This window comes from Saccoglossus kowalevskii, chromosome 4, assembly GCF_978046115.1.
Source record: "Saccoglossus kowalevskii chromosome 4, keSacKowa6.1, whole genome shotgun sequence".
Classification (NCBI taxonomy): Eukaryota; Metazoa; Hemichordata; class Enteropneusta; family Harrimaniidae; genus Saccoglossus; species Saccoglossus kowalevskii.
In genome coordinates, this window is record NC_140644.1 from 24,902,481 (window position 1) to 24,921,639 (window position 19,159).

Here is a 19,159-nt window from a genome sequence, read left to right on the forward strand (position 1 = left end):
AGTTCATAAACCATGTATACAATTGAATTGATATTGTATCAACACTATTGTCAACTATAAATGCGATGTAATATTATACGCAAATATCACTAACACCCACGGTTACTGCTTCTAGGAATCCTGCTAACACCATGCTTATTTGAACTAGTTCAAAAAATATAACTAAGGTTAAATGTATTGAGTATTTATTCTGTGAGTGATTGACACTGACTTAAAATCAAGGTGAATATAATATCAAATAGATTTCCAGTGATATCTCTTTCTGAATGGGTCAATAGAGCATGATGCTTAAATTGAATTATATATCTATTTCGCTAGTGAACACATCTGTATTTTGTCGTGTGCATTATTTTTCTTTATTATTAACAATCAAATGTGGTGTTGGTTAAAGCTGTTCTGTTGAACATGTTGATCTCAAATTATTTGCAGTGTTACCTTATTATATGGAATAAAAATCTACTAACAGTATAAAGCATTTATGTAGATATTTTCGTGGGTGTGATAACACAATTTTTACACTATTCCTAAATTGTTTCCTGTGACTGGATTTTTAAAAATCAAAAGAAAACTGAACTAATTTTTATAAGCTGATCATGTGACATTGAGAAATGTTCTCAAGTTATGATGAAATGTCTTGCCTGTGGGCATATCGATTTTACATTTTGGTCAGTCTTTATTATGCAAACATCCCTCGCATATGGTCATCTACATCTTGAACATACTATTTCCATGTCAACCATAATTGCCTCAAATTTGTAAATTGTAAACTTGTGTACATTTATGTTATATACTACTGTATTTTATTATTGACAAGTGGATTTAATCAGCCATAAATTCATGATAGGCTAAAGAATCAGGTGAAGTCCATAGCGCCCTCTACTGACAATTTTTTTTTTGACAGACATAAGAACACAGATTTAAAGGCGGTCAGAAATTCTCCTTTGTACTCTGATCTTCACAAGATTGCTACTATTAAATGTAGCTACACGATTCCTTTTTGACTCCCATGTGCGAAGCACAAAATGGGAGTCTTTGCAGTTAGTGTGTCTGTGTGTGGGTGTGTACTTGGATTGCTATATGTTGCGAGGACAAAAATACAGATATATAGCTACTTCCGAGGACATACACACCTTCCAAGGACCTTTTTCATAGTCCTCGGAAAACATAATTTATATTAATAGTTAATTCGATTATTAATACGTTTTGCGTAGCTTAGGTTTAGTATCGGGGGAAGGTATGGTTCACGTTATATTAATATTAATATAATTATACCATACCTTACCCCGATACTAAACCTAAGCTTCGCAAACATTTCTATGTTCAGTCACAGGATATTCAACTCTTGTTTAATTAAACTTAATTAAAATGCAATTCTCCATTGTATTGCATTGTAATTGAGTTTAATTAAACTCCAATTAAAACGCAACCCTATATAGGAACGCGTTTTAATCGAGTTCATATCGCAACTATATTAAAAGTTAATTCAACTATATTAAAAGTTAATCCAATGGAGTCCTCGGAACATATTGCAATATAAGTATGTGTGTGTGTGTGTGTGTGTGTATGTGTGTCCGACTGTTCCACTGCTATCTCAAGAACCATACAGCGGTTTTTGATGAAACTTGGTGCATAGATGATCTGGGCCAATGCGCAGATTTGATTAGGTTTTGGTAAAAATCCATGCTCGTTAATTACCTAGTTTGTATGATAATTAGCTAATTTTTAGCTGTTCTATGACTGTTCCACTGATATCTAAAGAACCACTCATTGGATTTTGATGAAACTTGGTACATATATGCTCTGAACTAATGCTAGGTTTTGATTAGTTTTTGGTAATAATCCGTGGATACTAATTACCTAATTTGCATAATGATTAGTCAATTTTCGGTTTTTCCACTGATATCTCAAGTACTAATCATCGCATTTCAATGAAACTTTGTACATAGATCCTTTAGGACTGCGCAGAGACCTGATTAGTTTCAGGGTAAATAATTGTGCATATTAATTACCTAATTTGCATAATTAATTTTCAGCTTTTCTACTGATATCTAAAGTACTAATCATCACATTTCAATAAATCTAGAATTATGCAGAGACCCAATTAGTTTTTGGTAAATATTTGTGCATATTAATCACCTAATTTGCATAATTAACCAATTTCCAACTTTCACACTGATATCTCAGGTACTAACCATCACATATCAATGAATGTTTATACATGGATGCTGTAGGACAATAGACAGACCTGGATAATTGTGGGTTAAAATCTGTACATATTAATTACCCAATTTTAAGCTTTCACACTGATATCTAAAGTACTAATTTCCATTTTAATGAAACTTAGTACAAAAATGCTCTAGGACAATGTACAAACCTAATTAGTTTGGGGTAAAACTCTGTTCATATTATTTCCCTAATTAGCATAATAATTCATAATTTTTTGGTTCTAATCACATTTCAATTAAACTTGGTACATAGAGTTTTTGTTACATTGCGCAGACCTCATTAGTTTTACAATCAAATCTGTTCATGTTAATTTTCTGATTTGCATAATTAGTTTTCAGCTAAGTAATTTCAAATTATATTTAATGTGTCTGCAATACTCTCAGCACATGGGAGTTCTTTCTAAGCTTTCTTTGATTTAATTTGCTGACAAATATAGAAATAACAGTTTGATATGTTGCTCAATCTCTGAAGAAAACAAACGCCAAATACAGCATTATCAGTGGCACATCCCTTTATTACTACACGTGACTAATTTGCATAGTTATTTCATGGCTCATGATAATCTGGTTTGTGCAAAAAATCAATATTATTGAGTTAGGTTGCAAGATGAATAATGCGGTACGTATGTACTGATTAAGTGAAGGATAGAACACTATTAGAACAATGGCAATATTATACCACAAGTTTGGCAAGATTTAGTCTATTTAACCAATTTTGGTACATTTTCTACAAAACCCATCATGGTAGCTGCATGCATATGTTATGTAACTTGTAACTCCTTTCAATTCACACTTTCTTGTGGTGTTTCTAATACATATCTAGTAGTGTTAAATAATAAAACACCAAAAAAGATCAACTGTTAATATTATACACTGGAATAACCCCAGTAACAGTGAGTGTAATGTTAACCTGTGAATCTCGAACATGTATATTCATGTTCTTTACAACACTCTGGCCTCTTGACTTCTTTGCTCTCGAGGGACATTAACAGTACTAGGGTATTTTATCAGTACCATGTATTACTCCACTAAGAGCCATCTAGACAAATTCACTTCACTCTCAATATATACTTTCAGAAAATACCCAATTTCGAAGAGACAGCCCTGTTAAGTGTGGTAATAAATATTCATAAGCTGATTATGCAGTGCAACACTTGCACATTAAGTTATAAGTGGACAAGTATGTGAAGAATTAAAACAAAGCCCAAAACATCCAATACTGACATTCATTTGAACAAGATTGGGCAGTACAAACCCTATGTATGGTTAACAGGGGCACCTCCATAAAAAGAAATTGTTCAAATTCTGATTTTAGGAGTTTTGCACAAACCCAATATATTTTCCCCTTGTTGACGTGCTGCAAGCTGGATACCATTATAGGTTCCTTTTATTGCTATTGCGCATTAAAAAAATATACATGTGAGCAGTACATACTTGGTACTTTCGCTGTTTGTCAACATTAAACAGTACAATTTGGAAATGCCTCTATTCAAGGCAATTGAGTTCATTTTTAACTGAATTTGATGTTCAAAAATTAAAATAATTAGTTATTGGTCTTCTGTGAACACTGGAAGTTTGTGGAACTTGTTTGTGACTGAAACATTGGCCACAGCCTTACTGCACAAACTAGTAAAATAAAACCAAGCATTTCACAGTCATATTCAATCATTTGGCACATAATGCAAGAAGAATTTTATTTCTATAAGTTACTATAGCATAGAAATGATGCAATAGAAAATAGCTGAAAGCATTCAGTTGTTAAAGCATTTGAATAAATTAAACCACACCACACATACCAGTCTTAGATTGCATTCGTGGTTGGCGGAAATAGTTGCAAGCCATAATACTTTATGCATTTCACTCAAAGAAGCAGTCCCCCCCGAATGGACGATTCTTCAAAACCCAGATTGATATTTACATGCAGTATCATGTATTTATTTTTCACACAGAATTAGTAAAGACAGTTTTGGATAGTCAGAATATGCATTAATTATGGAAAAAAATGTATTAAATTAAATATGTAACAGTTATCAATATCCAAAGTGCTTTTTGAAGAGACTGTACATGTGTGGATTGCAGGGGGTGGGCGACTATTAGCTCATCTAAGACAGAGCTAATTTAGTGGAATTTGTTCTTATATTATTTTAGTTATTTACTGTATTGCAAATTATGCATGATCTGACGAATACTCGTATACAGTGCTTTGAAAGACTTATCAAGTACACATATCAATCTAAGTTCAAGATATTGAAAACCCAAAGCATATCATTCAAACAAGTTGTGCTGTAGGGATAAGGTAGACGAGCCAATGTTGTACCCTTTTGCCATATTGTATTTAAATGAACTTGCACCTCTACAACTATGATACTGTTCATTCCATGTTCTCCAAGGTTGAATTCAAATTATATATTATTAATTTGAATTTAGAGAAAAATAATTAGTACAACTTGTACTGTATTTACTCTATTATAATCACATCTCTAATAAAAGTGCATGTAAGGCTTCAATTGCAATACTTGTCTACTGGATCATTCTGATGTCATTTTTTTTTTATCAGACACCTGTCATTATCGGAGCACATATGCGGTACTTTATTTGTGGTGCAAGAAAAAACATTTCTCAGCAGTATGACAGAAAAAAAAAACGTCTTCCATTTGCCTAATGAAATACTGTAGATGGTCAATCTCAGAATAATTTATCTCAGCGGTAATATGTTTTAGTCTGAATAGAATTTGTTTTTGTGTATGCCAGGAATTTACAAAGGTATGCAATGTGTGTACATGTATCAATGTAACTTACTGCTACCTGATAACATGACAGAACACAGTAGATGATTTTGTTAACCAGGGAAAGGTTCAAATGTGGAATAAAAACAAAACATGTAATATGCATTCTGCAAATACACAAGAAATAAAGTTCTGATTTCGCAAGAACACACACACATATACTGAGGCTAATATGACCAGTTCTTTCAGACTCATTTGCATTAGAACTTCTATGAACACGCACATATATGGTCATTCTGTAGTGTTGTTTTTTTTTTCCATTTTACTTGAAGTTAAACTTGCAATGATACAATCATGTGAAAATACGCTTTTCCATATCACCAATTAGGAATACCCCAAACTGCATTACACACATAACCTAAATTAGGTGTGAAAGCACAGTTTTTGAAATGTAATTATCGATATATACTGTAAACACATTAATTATTCACTTCTGATATCTGCTAATTAAATCCAAGTGACAAATGTGAAATTACAATAGAACTCATTGTTTTGATGATAAACCTTCAATACAACTGAAAAATAATGTTTTTACAGTACCTGATAAGGAGAACTGACAATGCTTGGGTTTTAATGAACAAGACATGAATGATGTACACAACTGTGGGTGAAAGTCATAGCAAAACTAAGAAAAATACTTGATTAAAATGTGACTCAGCAAGAAAATTGTAACTGACATCAGGGATATATGTATCCTGAAGAGGATTTTTGAGGAAATTAAAGTGGAATATTCTGTCTAGATATGATGCAACATGGGATTATTGAATGTACACCCAATGACAAGTAAAACTATCGGTACTCTCAATTCAACATAAAATATAGATAATCAGTAGGCATTTATATTAATTTCATTTCTCTACCAAACGAAAATTGAATACTAGCGCATTCTTCTGTCAGCAATATAATTACCATTACTATGTTAAATAACTATTTGTATAATTATTGTATTTTCACAAAGTTTTTGCAGGCAACTAACTGTTCAGCTGGCACATGTCAAGTTATATTTAAGTTTCTTTGAGTCTGTGCACTGTAAAAACTCAAAGCATTCCAAACCCTTTGGCGTTAGACACTGCCTTGAGAAGTCGTTCATTGAGCTTCTCTTTACTGCTGTAGTCTGGTAATAGTAGTACATTGAAGCAAGTGTGAGAAGTTGGTAATCTGTAATTAGAGAGGACATTGCAAGTTAGATTTTGATGTTGATTTAATTGGCATCTGTGGACTTACTGAGACGCAGCAAAGGCAAAAAATTGCCACCTTAAAAAGACAAATCTTAATATACACTACGAAGCTTAGTTAATGATTGTTTTGTCATTTCAAATTCAAAATTTTGCAACATAGAATTGTGTTTACCAAAAGTATGAATGAAAACTTTTAAGTGGCAATAGCTGTTACAATATCTTTTTAGTTTTAAGTTTAAGTTTTATTTTCAACAAAACATTTCCTGTGCCAAGACAAAGAGATTGTCTTGGGGTCGCGCTCAGCATCATCTATCGAATTTTGACAACCAAACCTCATGGGTTTTTGACAACTTACCAGGGGGCTCTTGACGAAATGTCAAATATGTTGCCATTTTGAGAGACTGAGCTTGTTTCTCTGATGGCTTCTCATCAATAATTTGATGGTCATTTCCCATAATGGTGTGTATCAGGATTTTCTACCACTCGTCCGATTTTGACAAAATGATAACAACTCGACCCTTAGTTTTCATATCAAATTTTATGTTACATTAGCCTTGTGTACACTCTTCAGCCATGCAATTATGTCTAAAACAATATTTCCTTAAGATTTGTTTATCTTTATGTGGCTATATTTAAACAACAAATGTTCAAAACCACAGCTATTGATGCTTTAAGTATTAAAATTTCTACTAGACATACATACTCATGTTTCAAACAAACCTAATGTACAACAACCAAATTACTACCAAAATACCATCAACTGAATGACCCCCCCCCCCTCCACCAATCATTATAATTGTTATGATACCTCAATCTGACCAAGATGCTTCCACACAATAAATAATTATGTAAAGATATATGGTACATGATGTTTAATAACTTACCTATCAGAGTCTGGACCATTCCTAGCAATAATCAACTTCAGTTTGGACAGCCCCCCAATAGGTACACGATCACTGCCTGTTGTAAACATTAACAACCTCTTCTTGTCCTCTTCATCAAAATTATGCACAATTTCCCAAAAATTCCTATCACAGAATGGAAACAAGGAGACATAAACTCCAGGGTGAAGATACTCAAAGTAACTCTGATCAGCACAAGCTGTGATGAAATAGGCAACCAAACACACTGCTTGGTTCTCCCTAGACTATTACAAAGCTGGGCCCCTCATAAAAAAACAATAGAGCTTAACCATCATAATGATGAATATGATAGAGTTAACAGCCATAAGGTATCCTCCCAGGGAGAAACCTGATAAAGTATTCCATATATGGGTAAGGAGAACTCTGTAAATACTTTTACATTTAGTATTTAAAGCATCACAGACTGAATTCAATGGTCATCAAAATGTGTAAATGTATGCGACAAAATCCACTGAAACATAAATGCATTTACAGTACAACTGTGTATGATGATGTTACATACATTACCAGAAAACTAAAACATATTTGAGTTAGCAAAAGTGGCTGTAATACACTGGAGCATTGGGTGTGAACAAAAAAAACAGCAATGTGATGAATTTAATGCAACTTGTTTAGTTACTGAATGTTGATTGCATACACCTGTTATAATGTGAACATGGACTGGTATAAAAAAAAAAATCACTACAATTAATTACTAATACAAAATAGTTGTCCAGTTGAGACGCAATTGTGAATCAAATGTATTGCTGTGGGATGTGTAAAACCTTTTATTGAAATGAGGCATGAAATAATTGTTACCTGATGATAGGACTATCCCTGGTAAATCCTCCATCATATTCAGTGGCTTCCTCTAAGGCATTAAAATCTAAATGCTGCAAAAAAACAAAACAATTTTACATAAAAAATATCAGGTTTGATGCATGCTACATATACCATATTTACTACTTTAGAAGGACATCTCCAACAGATTTACTGAGTAACTGAACATTTATATAAGATTGTTCTAACATGACTGATCAGATGAATCTTATGAGTGAACTGTCAGGTGACACGAGTGCTCAACATCTTAAAGTTGTATTATCAGCAAAACTTAAGTTTCAAAACTTGGCCAAAAATCAAATTTCTGTTGTTCATCAACAAAGTTATTATTTGTCTTCACTACACTACTTTCGAAGCCTGCGAAACACAGGTAAACCTGGGAAGTAGGTAATGTTTGAATTTGCTCAACACAGTGGTAACACAAGTAAAATTGTAAATAAATTCAAAACGGATGGTCCTAACCCATAACTGGTAACAACTAATGAGTTTGGTGTGCATCTCAGACTAATTTCAATGGAAAATGCTTCACATCGAATATAGATTAAAATACAGTGCATCTTTACTCGCAGAACAGAGAATCTAGCATGAGGACACCTTAAGATGTTGAAAATTCACAACTGAATCTCCAGAACTGCTTGGTGATGTATTCTTACAGTATATATACATTACCTGACATGACAAAAATTACAAACAAAATTATGCCGGTAATGCAACTTTTTCAGACTGAATAACCACTGAAACATGCAAATTTTGATTTTTTTACGATGACGCTTCTAGCATTTTCTTCACCTTAATGGCATTAAAGGATTAATAATAACAACATGAAAAAAAAGAATCTTCAAGCAAACATTTTTGCAAGCTTTTCCCAATAAAACAAGGTGTATGATGTATGATGTTACCACCACCAAGTGCCATAGATGACGGTATTTGAGATACACATACCGGTAACGGATAAAACAGTACAAAAATTACCTTACTACCACAAACTAAGAGTTCTATCTCTTCTGGGGTGAACCACTGTTTTAAAGGCGATTCGTCAGTCACCATTTGGAACCCTCTTAGAAAAGCCCTGTACTGCTTCTCAATAGATATGTTTAGAACATAATCTGCATACAGGTCAACAAACTCCTGCAAATAATAAAGAACACAAATCAATATGCTAATATGCTGTGTTTGCTCTATTAGTAGCACAAACACTTATGTAAACGACAGTGTTACGTCTATGGTCAAAATATGTCACATTTTAATAATCAAGCATACAATAAATGTAATTTTGGGTTAATGTCTGCTTCAATTGGACATGTACTTGTAGTAGAGGAAATGGCAGGAAATCACTGTTTTTACTTGCTTTACATTGATGCAATGACACATTCATTTCTTGTAAGCTAATACTAGGGTATTGAATACTGCAAATTGTCCACACACATTTGCTATGAGGACATCAATGATTGACAAGATACTAACAGTGTATCAAGAAGTATAGTACTCTTGTATTCTGTGTGCCATTCATTCAGACTGAATTATACAATCTAATATGAAGCTTGGTTACCCATAATGAACTAAAAAAATGATAGATACATTCATAGAAGATTTCACACTGTCATTGTTAGTCCTAGTTATTTCAAAGCAACTTTCCCAATCAGCAGTAATGATGAAGTGATGTATTGCAGGGATGCTCAGATGTAGGACTGCCCTCTGGTGGCCATATTTGTGATATATTTGTTTTTTCTGATTTTGAGATTTCAGCTTTGGTTTTGAAAACCCACTTTGCTAGAAATGTACACAATCAGCTACTTTCTGGGCATACAGCATTATTATGAATGAGAATGCAAATTATTTCACCCCAAAAATGTATGTCATTGAAATTAATAAGTAATTTGAAACATCAATAATTGAGATATAATATTAGACACTGCAGCAGTACCAGGATGCGTGACATTTAGGCTAACTTGGCAAACTGCTCGTCATTTTTTTTCACTTACAGTTTTGTACTTTACAATGACAGGTCACATGCTTTTATATTATATTCAAAGAGAAAAACGTTACCAATGCACATCCATCTATACATGTACCCCCCAACCACCACCATTTGTAATTACATTTACCGCAATAGAATCACTCACCTTTCTGTTTTCATTCGTGACAGGAATAGAACTGCCATTCTCTTTAAGGTCATAAGTCACAGGAGCACCAAACAAATCTTGTAAACTGATTTCAAATGTTTGCATAAATGTTTCTTCTACATCACCTTCATATTCTAATAGAGACATTAGACTGCTGCAAATAACCTGAGCAGGTTGAAGAAAAAAACAAATTAGTAGTTCTTCAGCAGTAAAAGACAGATATATATATTCTGTAACAATTAAACCAATCCCCTTAAATGTATTGTCTGTCAGGTTTTAAAGTCATGCTAAATGTTATTTTTTAAGCCACACACAGTGACAGAACTATTTATTTTTTACAATTATCAGCATTAAAACTGTTCTTAGGGAGTACATTGTACCTTTGGTTCTTAATATGTAAAATAATACAAGAATAAATTCTGCATCGCATGTTCTTTTGATATCAAAATTATGACAATGTCCCTGTTTCTATTTGCTGGATGAATTAATATTTGAGAACACAGATTATTAGTCTTGTTTTTGTAACTGTAAAAAAAACTGTCAAGGCATGTCAAAGAAAAGACAATATATAAAAATAAAGCTTGGCCACCAGTGGGTATTTTGAATAATATCACAAAATTTACTGACATGAATCAGAGGTCAAATATGCATGACATTCAATTTGAATAAAACCTATGCATGTTTGAGAAATGATGTTAGGAACCCTAAATGCAAGCTCCTGTTCTGGACAACATGTGATAAGGACCAAAAATATAGATGATATACTTACAGGGTGAGAGTCTTTCATGTCCTGTATACTTCCTGTCTTACCCAGTAGTTTTCGATAGACTACCATAGGGAAATGAACATCTAATATTATATTATTATAGATGGCTAGTCCCAGCACAATTCCAATCAATGTATACTGACCATCACTTTCAAATGAATTCGGATTAAACCAATAATCACCAGTGACTTCATCATTTCGAAACATTCCTAGAATCAAAGCACATAATTATGTTTCAAATAATCGCCACATTAGAGGTACAGGTCAAGATAGCCCTGGGTTTTAAATTGAGTAAAATTAGTTGTAGGATAGCTTTGTAAATTATTGTCAAGTATTTAAGTTGACAAACTGAAGAACACTCGATAACGTGACATTATAAACACACACGACCATACACAAACATGACCAAATATCCCAGTCATGTGAGAGGTTCGTTGTAATTTTGTTGTTGTGAGAGTTTTTTTATCTAACAACATACCATCAATTTTATTTATTACATTACACTGTCTGCTAGCATAGTTATCATTTTGTTTGTTTAATGTTTGTTTAATGTTTGGTTGATTTTACGTATGTGCACCTTTGTGCACAATAAATTTTATTTATTTTAATGTGTCCCTTGCATCTGTGTATTATCTGTATCATTGATGAGTAGAAAATCTCACAATTTGAATAAAATAAATTACATGTGTTGTTCATCTTTGCCAGCTGTTCAGTGTTAACCATTTGTTTAGTTACTACATTGTAGGTAGACATTTGTTATAATGTAGCACCTACCTCCCTCTAGTCCATTTTAGTGAATACAATGTCTCTTCACACCCTTTTAGTTTTTTTCCCTTTCAATTTATTCTACCAATTATTGATTGATCAGCTGACTAACTGCACCAATCTTACTACAAGAGACCTGCTCCTCCCACTAAATACATGAGAGTACCATGCAAACTTGATTTGTAAATCACTTCTTCAATATTGGCCGATAAACACATACCATCGTCCACAAACTGGCCTGCATAATGATCTTGTAACATTCATTTATACTTGGCGAGTCACGCCTAAATGTAATAAGTCAACTGCCCCGTAACATAGTTTGTAAAGTGTTTAGAAAAAAAGCATTCAAAGAATGCTATAAGTCATCCTCTCATCCATCCCAAGATAAATCTTCATTTTCTAGTTATTAAAGCACATGGACATGACTGCCTTAACATACCTCAAACATGCATAATACGTAATATGTTGACAGTATTGAAAATAAATTGCAATTAAAAAAAAGGACATAGAAAACCCTACTTCTCACCAATATCAGGATTGAATATTTCCTCTACAACCAACTGAAAAAATTCTTTTGACACTCCACCTTCATCAACGCCTTGTTCACCCTCAAATTCAACATATAATTGTTTCTTTAAATCAGCAGGGTTTTCCATCGCCACCATTTCTAGCTGTGAAAAGTGTAATAAGAGTGCACAATAATAAGTTCACTATGAGGAAAAAAAATTATCAGTGACACACAAAATTTCGCAATTGTTTTGTGTGACTTGCAAAAACAGTCTAATGTACATGATATTGAATATGTACTCACTCGGACAAGTGCATCGTCTATGATATGATCACGTCGCACTTTCAACCTAAGGTAAGGGTTGATCTGTTGACCTTGAACGAGACTGTGCAACACCGTCATCCTCCTTTCGTTATACATGCGTATGCGGTTATCATAATACAGTCCAATATTCTTAGTAGCTGGGGTGAGAATGAATGGATAGTTCAGGAATGAAAACCGATCATCAAGATCACTCTTATAGTGTGTGAAATCACGATCCATTTCAATCTGTTCATTCAGAGGATCATTATAAAAATCTTCTCGCGACATTGCAGGTTTGTATGAATCAATGGCCTTCACACCTAGTTCCTTCTCCAGCGGGTCTTCCTTAGGTGTGCGTCTTTCTTTCGGTTCATGTCCAATAGCACCAAAGAGGTCATTGAGGGGATCTTCATGACTATGCTGGATGGTATCATTGTGTTTATCAACAATTCCAGCCAGTATACTAGAATAATATAAAATTTTCATACATTTTGTTGCACTTGTTATTGCATCATCTTCACTCACTTGGAGAGTCCTTGTAGCAATTCCGCCAAATTGGCCGCTTATGACCTTAAAAGTAATCAGCTGCTGCAACACTTCCAGTTTCTTCTTCAGATTATCAATGGGATACTTAGACCAAACCTTGGCTAACCTGCACTGTGCTGGTATGGACAGAAGACTCATGGCTTTAAAGAAACATGGTAAGGCTACCTCCAAATACTCAGGACTTTGAAGCATTGGGTTCTCCATTACAATCAGAAACAAGTTCAGATAGTTTGGATCGAGTGTAAGCGGTTTCTTGTAACGTAAATCTATTTCTACAGTAGGAGATAAATACATGAGCGCATTCAGCAATGCATTCTCTGTTCTACTACTCCCTTGCATAAATATAGCCCGATACACGCGCCTCACAGCTTCAATGTCAACAGTAACGTTATTTTGCACAGATTCATCCTGTTCAACAGTTAACTTTTGAGCAGACTCGTCAATGTCTTTATCCTCATCCAATTTTTCTTCCAGCTCCTCTGATTTCTCAGTTTTCAGAAAACTAGTACTAAGGGATTCTGTACAGGAGAACACCTCCCCAATAACCCTCACTAAAGGAGAATAGTTGTCGTTCTCCTTGCACTCTTTGAGTAACTCCATCACCTCTGTCTCTGTCAGTCTAGACTTCTTTGTGGTTTCTGTGTGATGAAAATACTTATTATTGATAATCAACTACCAGGTATATGTGACAAATTACATGTATGTTTAATTGATGGTGAACACATTCCATGGTATTTCAAAATATATATCACAACATTATTCTATTTTACACAAGAGTTAGAAAAATATATTCCGCTGTTCTAATGTATTAACATGAATGGTTTTTGTTACTCTTTGTCTTTCACTATCTGCAATGTTACATCGTTAAAAGCAAATATTAAAAGTCAACAACAGAATTTTATCGTTTCCTTCACAAAGCAGTGAATTTAATATTCAGTGACTATCCCTGCAACATAAAATTCTGCTAAAATAAACCCAGTGAATATTTCACTTTCTATAGAGTCTGTGTCAATTAATTGTTTCACTTGTCTTTCCTGGTGTTCCATGTGTGCAATGATAAGTGGTGACTGATATTTCTACTTTGTTCCACATGTGCCCTCTAATGAGACTGATTTTGTAGGAATCCAGACTCTTAAATCCCCTAAAATCAATTGAGTCAACTTGTTGCTGGGGAGGTCAGTCTTTAAAAAAAACAAGCAGCCTCTCGGCTGAGATAGCTCCGCTGTTAGCAATGCACATTTCAATTAAAGAACTGAAGACATCATTAGAAAATGAACAATATGTATAGTATCAAAGCAATCGGACTTACAGTTTTTAACAAGAAGTCGAAAATATCACTTTCTACCAAAAATGACAAAAATATTCACCAAAATTAGAGAATTTAAGATATTACCACGAAATGAACAAATCTGAGAAAGGTCTACATGTAGTATCTATATATGTAATATCAAAGCAATTGAACTTTTGGTTTTTAACAAGAAGTCGAAAATATCACTTTTTACAAAAAATTACAAAAATATTCACCAAAATTAGAGAATTGAAGATATCATCACAAAATGAGCAAATCTGAGAGAGGTCCACATGTAGTACCTATATATGTAATATCAAAGCAATCAAACTTACAGTTTTTAACAAGAAGTCGAAAATATCACTTTTTACCAAAAATGACAAAAATATTCACCAAAATTAGAGAATTAAAGATATCATCACGAAATGAACAAACCTGAGAGAGGTCCACATGTAGTACCAATATATATAATATCAAAGCAATTGGACTTGCGATTTTTAACAAGAAGTCGAAAATATCACTTTTTACCAAAAATGACAAAAATATTCACCAAAATTAGAGAATTGAAGATATCATAATGAAATGAACAAAACTGGGAGAGGTCTACCCAAGGTACATATACACGAAGTATCAAAGCATTCAGGCTTGTAGTTTTCAAGAAGAAGTCGAAAAAGTAAAACATTGACACGGACGACGCCAGACAATCACTTATATGATAAGCTCCGCTCGACAAAGTCGACAGCGGAGCTAAAAATTCAGGCATGTAGTTTTCGAGAAGAAGTCGAAAAAGTAAAACATTGACACGGATGACGACAGACAATCACTCATATGATAAGCTCCGCTCGACAAAGTCGACAGCGAAGCTAAAAATCAAAAAAAACTTAAGAAGAACTTTTGCTGTTAGTACTTGAGGCATATTAAAAATTAATTTAAAATTTAAGATTAGCCTTTCAACCAAGAAGCTTGACAACCAATATTTAGAAGCACAACATGACAGCAATTTGATCCACATTATTGAAGTTTATAATACTAGCAGAAAATAATTTTATTGTACATCTTTGGTTTGCAGTCTAATTTATTCCAGGGCACCTCTAACACAAGTTAAATTGACGGTAAATCAGATTTTTTGAAATTTAGAAATTGGCTAATAATAACTACCTAGATAATCAACTTGCAAGTTTTTCAACATTAACCTAATCAAATCTGTGAATTACTCCAGAGTATCTATGAACCAAATTTCAATGAAATGAGATGACTCAAATTAAGCAAGTAGTATGTTCAAATTTCAATCCAAAACTAACAAGGTTTTTAGCATTGTTCACAGGCATTAATATACTAACTTGAGATATAGGTAGAAAATTATTATGCAAATTAAGCAATTATTATGTATAGGTGGAAAACCGAAACGTATATTATTAGACAAATTAGGTAATTATTATGAATGTATATAAAACCCAATCTAATTAGATCGTCACATTGTTTTAGAGTATGTACCAAGTTTCATTGAAATCTAACCAGCTGTTAATTAGATATTGGTGGAACATACATACACACATACATACATGGTATGTGACTGTATTGGTGACCTGAGGCACATACACAAATTCTGTGGCCTTTGATTTCCTACATTTTTACACTTTTTTTTGTTTATAAAATCTAAATTTGGTAAGATTGTTTCAGAATCACTATGTCAAAGTATGATTTTTCTGTCACTTCAATGATATGCCAGTCAATTAGCACAACTAGTTGCATCACAGCAAATCTTTGTGCATCACAGCAAATATTTGTGCATCACAGCAAATCTTTGTGCATTACAGCAAATCTTTGTGCATCACAGCAAATCTTTGTGCATCATAGCAAATCTTTGTGCATCACAGCAAATCTTTGTGCATCAAAGCAAATCTTTGGGCATCACAACAAATATTTGTGCATCACAGCAAATCTTTGGGCATCACAGCAAATCTTTGGGCATCACAACAAATATTTGTGCATCACAGCAAATCTTTGGGCATCACAACAAATATTTGTGCATCACAGCAAATCTTTGGGCATATCATATCAGCTTAGAAGACAGTTGATGACTACCGCTCTTGAATGTCTAAACTAAGATAAACATATCAGAAACAATGTGTTAAATTCTGAATGACATATACATGTACAAGTTACCTTCTTTCTCTGTGGCACTTGTTGATGGCTTATCAACACTGAAAGAAACTGTTTCCTTTGATGTAGCTGCACTCTCTACACATGAAGTGCCAGAGCAAGGAGATGTGGATGTCTTGGCAACTTTAGGTGCATTGGGCTCGCATAGTTTAGCCTTGTCTTTGAACAGTTGCAATGCCAACACTGCCGCTTCATTGCCTGTTAGTTTCTTGCCTTTCCCACTTGAAGCGCAGTTTTCATTGTCACAGTACTCTCTTCCACAACCATCCACTAACTGATAATAATAGCGCTCAATTAACTGTTTAGCAGCAACACGTTTCCTAAAAGAAGATGTATATGGTCACAATGTCATTACTAAATAGAAGTTATTGTACCATATTTGTCTGATACACCGCCCATCTAAAACCTTGACCACGGGTGCTGTTCCAACACTTGGGTGAACTTTTGGTTGCAAAAAACAATGTCCATTTATTTAGACACAAAAATACCTATAGCATTGTGTCGTTACTATTCTAATTTAGGATTCAAGTTTAGAACATTTTAATCTTTCCTGGTGCCTAAGTTATCGTCAAATTTAAGTTTTTCAAAGTCACTTATTCAAGAATACATTGTATTTTATAACCAGCATGAATAAGTAAACTCAGTTTGAGCTGTTATGACCATGAAATGTGGTAATTACTTCATTGATCAGGAAACCCCCACAAAAATCCTAAACTCCTGATTCTTTTAAAAAAAAATAGTGCCTTTTTTTGACAATGCATATAGATCGTTCTGAAAAATTGTAAAAAAAATCACCTCCATGTTGTGCTGCGCTTGCCATCAAACACACACTACATACATTGTATTATGTGTATTGTATGAAATGATTTCAGAGTAAAGCTGAACAAATTATGGCAGTGCATAGTAGTCTGCAGCTTTGTGATTGAAGGCAACTAAGCTAGGAATAGACTAGTAAGTACAACACCTGCGAAAGAATATTGTGAAATAAAACACCAAAGTCATCAGAGATGCCAAGTAACTAATAATAATAATCAGTGTACCACATGTCTGTAATTAAGGGGTTAATTTGTAATTTACTTACATGTCGTCTTCTGGAGATGCAGATGGCTGTACATTTATTGGAGTGACTTTGTTGTTGCTATATATCGGAAAACAAAAACATATGTATACAGTTAGATAACAATAGCATGTACATGTTAGCAGTTCAAATTTACTGTTAACTGATTTATAAAGCAACTATATGATACGGCTTGGAACCAAATTATGCTAAAGATGTCTCATGATTCAGAATTATATTAGCATTCAGATTCATTTCGTAATCTTAAACAGGGCTTGATTTGGAGTTAAAGTACTGACAACTGGAATTTCAATCAGACATTTTTTTTCAATACTCTGATTCAATACAAATGCACTTTATTTTAAAATGATGCAAGTCTTTCAGGAAGTATTTAATCATGGTTAAACAATTACTGACAAACTAAAAATACATACACATTATTGACATCAAGCGTAATAAGTGTAATCCAGCTATGCAATCTCATTAGTCATGTTCAGACTACACTAAGCATGGGCAAAGATTTAAGCTAATCTTGTAAGTTTGCATATTGACTTGACCGAATTGCGTTCATGCATGGAAGGAAGGAAAAAGCGGTTAGCACGGCTGATGAACGCCCAAACTTGTTAAGAATACACAAATCGTCTGGAAGGTATACATGTTAGTTCATTGATTATAAAACAATACTAAAGCAAATACTTGGAACAATGTCACGAATTGTCATGTCGGAAATGGCATACTGAAACAAATAGTTATGAATGTAATAGTAAATCTTTCAAACAGACATTGAATACGTTCTGGAACGAGTCTTAAAAATGTATATGATTTAAGCCGTTTTTATTTATGATTTAAGCTTAGAGTTTTTTAGCCTGTGCTAAGCGTTTGAGCATGTTTTTTTAGCTTGGGTTGTGCGCGAACACAACTATTTTCTGTGGGGCTTGGACTTCTCACTCTAACAAGCTCCTCATGTTTTCAATATACCCAGTGGACACTGTCTGTTTTAATAGTTCTACAAACATGCATCAATTCCTGATCTCGTACATGTAGTATATATCCATGATCATTCAAGTATGACGAACAAGATAATGCAAATAATATTCAATAGTTTGAATGCAATCGGTAATACATAGTCAATGAAACAAATATTCAGGACTTCTCACACTCGCGTGTCTTTGTCACGGTATTGCCAATAAACAGTATCAAATTACGAGATGGTAGTTTGCTATTTATCGCGTCTGACACATTTTAAATATCTCGATTATGAGTTCAAATAAACTGCCGTCATATCAGATGTACATTGGTTTCAACAATGTGTACCCTGGACTGGTCAGATGACGCCTCTGTCGTCAAGTCATGATGCTTGGGGCCTTACCTGTCTGCACTGTTTTCTGGGGCCTGTGCTCCCGAACTGTCAGACGGCTCCCTGGATGAACTCATACGAAAATCTCCCCTTCAGTAAACAAAACAAAAGATACCTCAGCCCAAAAACGAAGGTGCTGACATGGAAGCAGCTTACGAAATGAGCGCTTGTTTTTTTTTTTTTATCGAATCACATCAACGACTTCAGAAGAGTCGCCATTTTGCAGAATATTCTTGCTCCCAGAATTCCAAAGAATGTGCTCCCTAAGCTATTACAAATATTTACAGAACAACTTGATCACCTTGCATATTTCGTCCATTATTTCAACAAACAAAGATGTTCCTTATATAGG

General features: G+C 33.8%; 1 protein-coding gene across 1 annotated transcript; it reads right to left on the reverse strand.

Moving 5' to 3' along the window:
- Positions 1 to 5,255: 5,255 nt before the first annotated feature.
- On the reverse strand, positions 5,256 to 19,074 carry LOC144347834 (ubiquitin-protein ligase E3A-like). The gene is made up of 11 exons (XM_085497990.1): positions 18,820 to 19,074; positions 17,475 to 17,531; positions 16,397 to 16,713; positions 12,397 to 13,580; positions 12,112 to 12,256; positions 10,824 to 11,029; positions 10,055 to 10,219; positions 8,904 to 9,059; positions 7,911 to 7,984; positions 7,074 to 7,217; positions 5,256 to 6,169 (listed from the first exon to the last, which is right to left on the reverse strand). Exons 1-11 carry the CDS (start codon positions 18,882 to 18,884, stop codon positions 6,049 to 6,051), a joined length of 2,634 nt encoding a protein of 877 aa, XP_085354116.1. The 5' UTR covers positions 18,885 to 19,074; the 3' UTR covers positions 5,256 to 6,048.
- Positions 19,075 to 19,159: the final 85 nt, after the last annotated feature.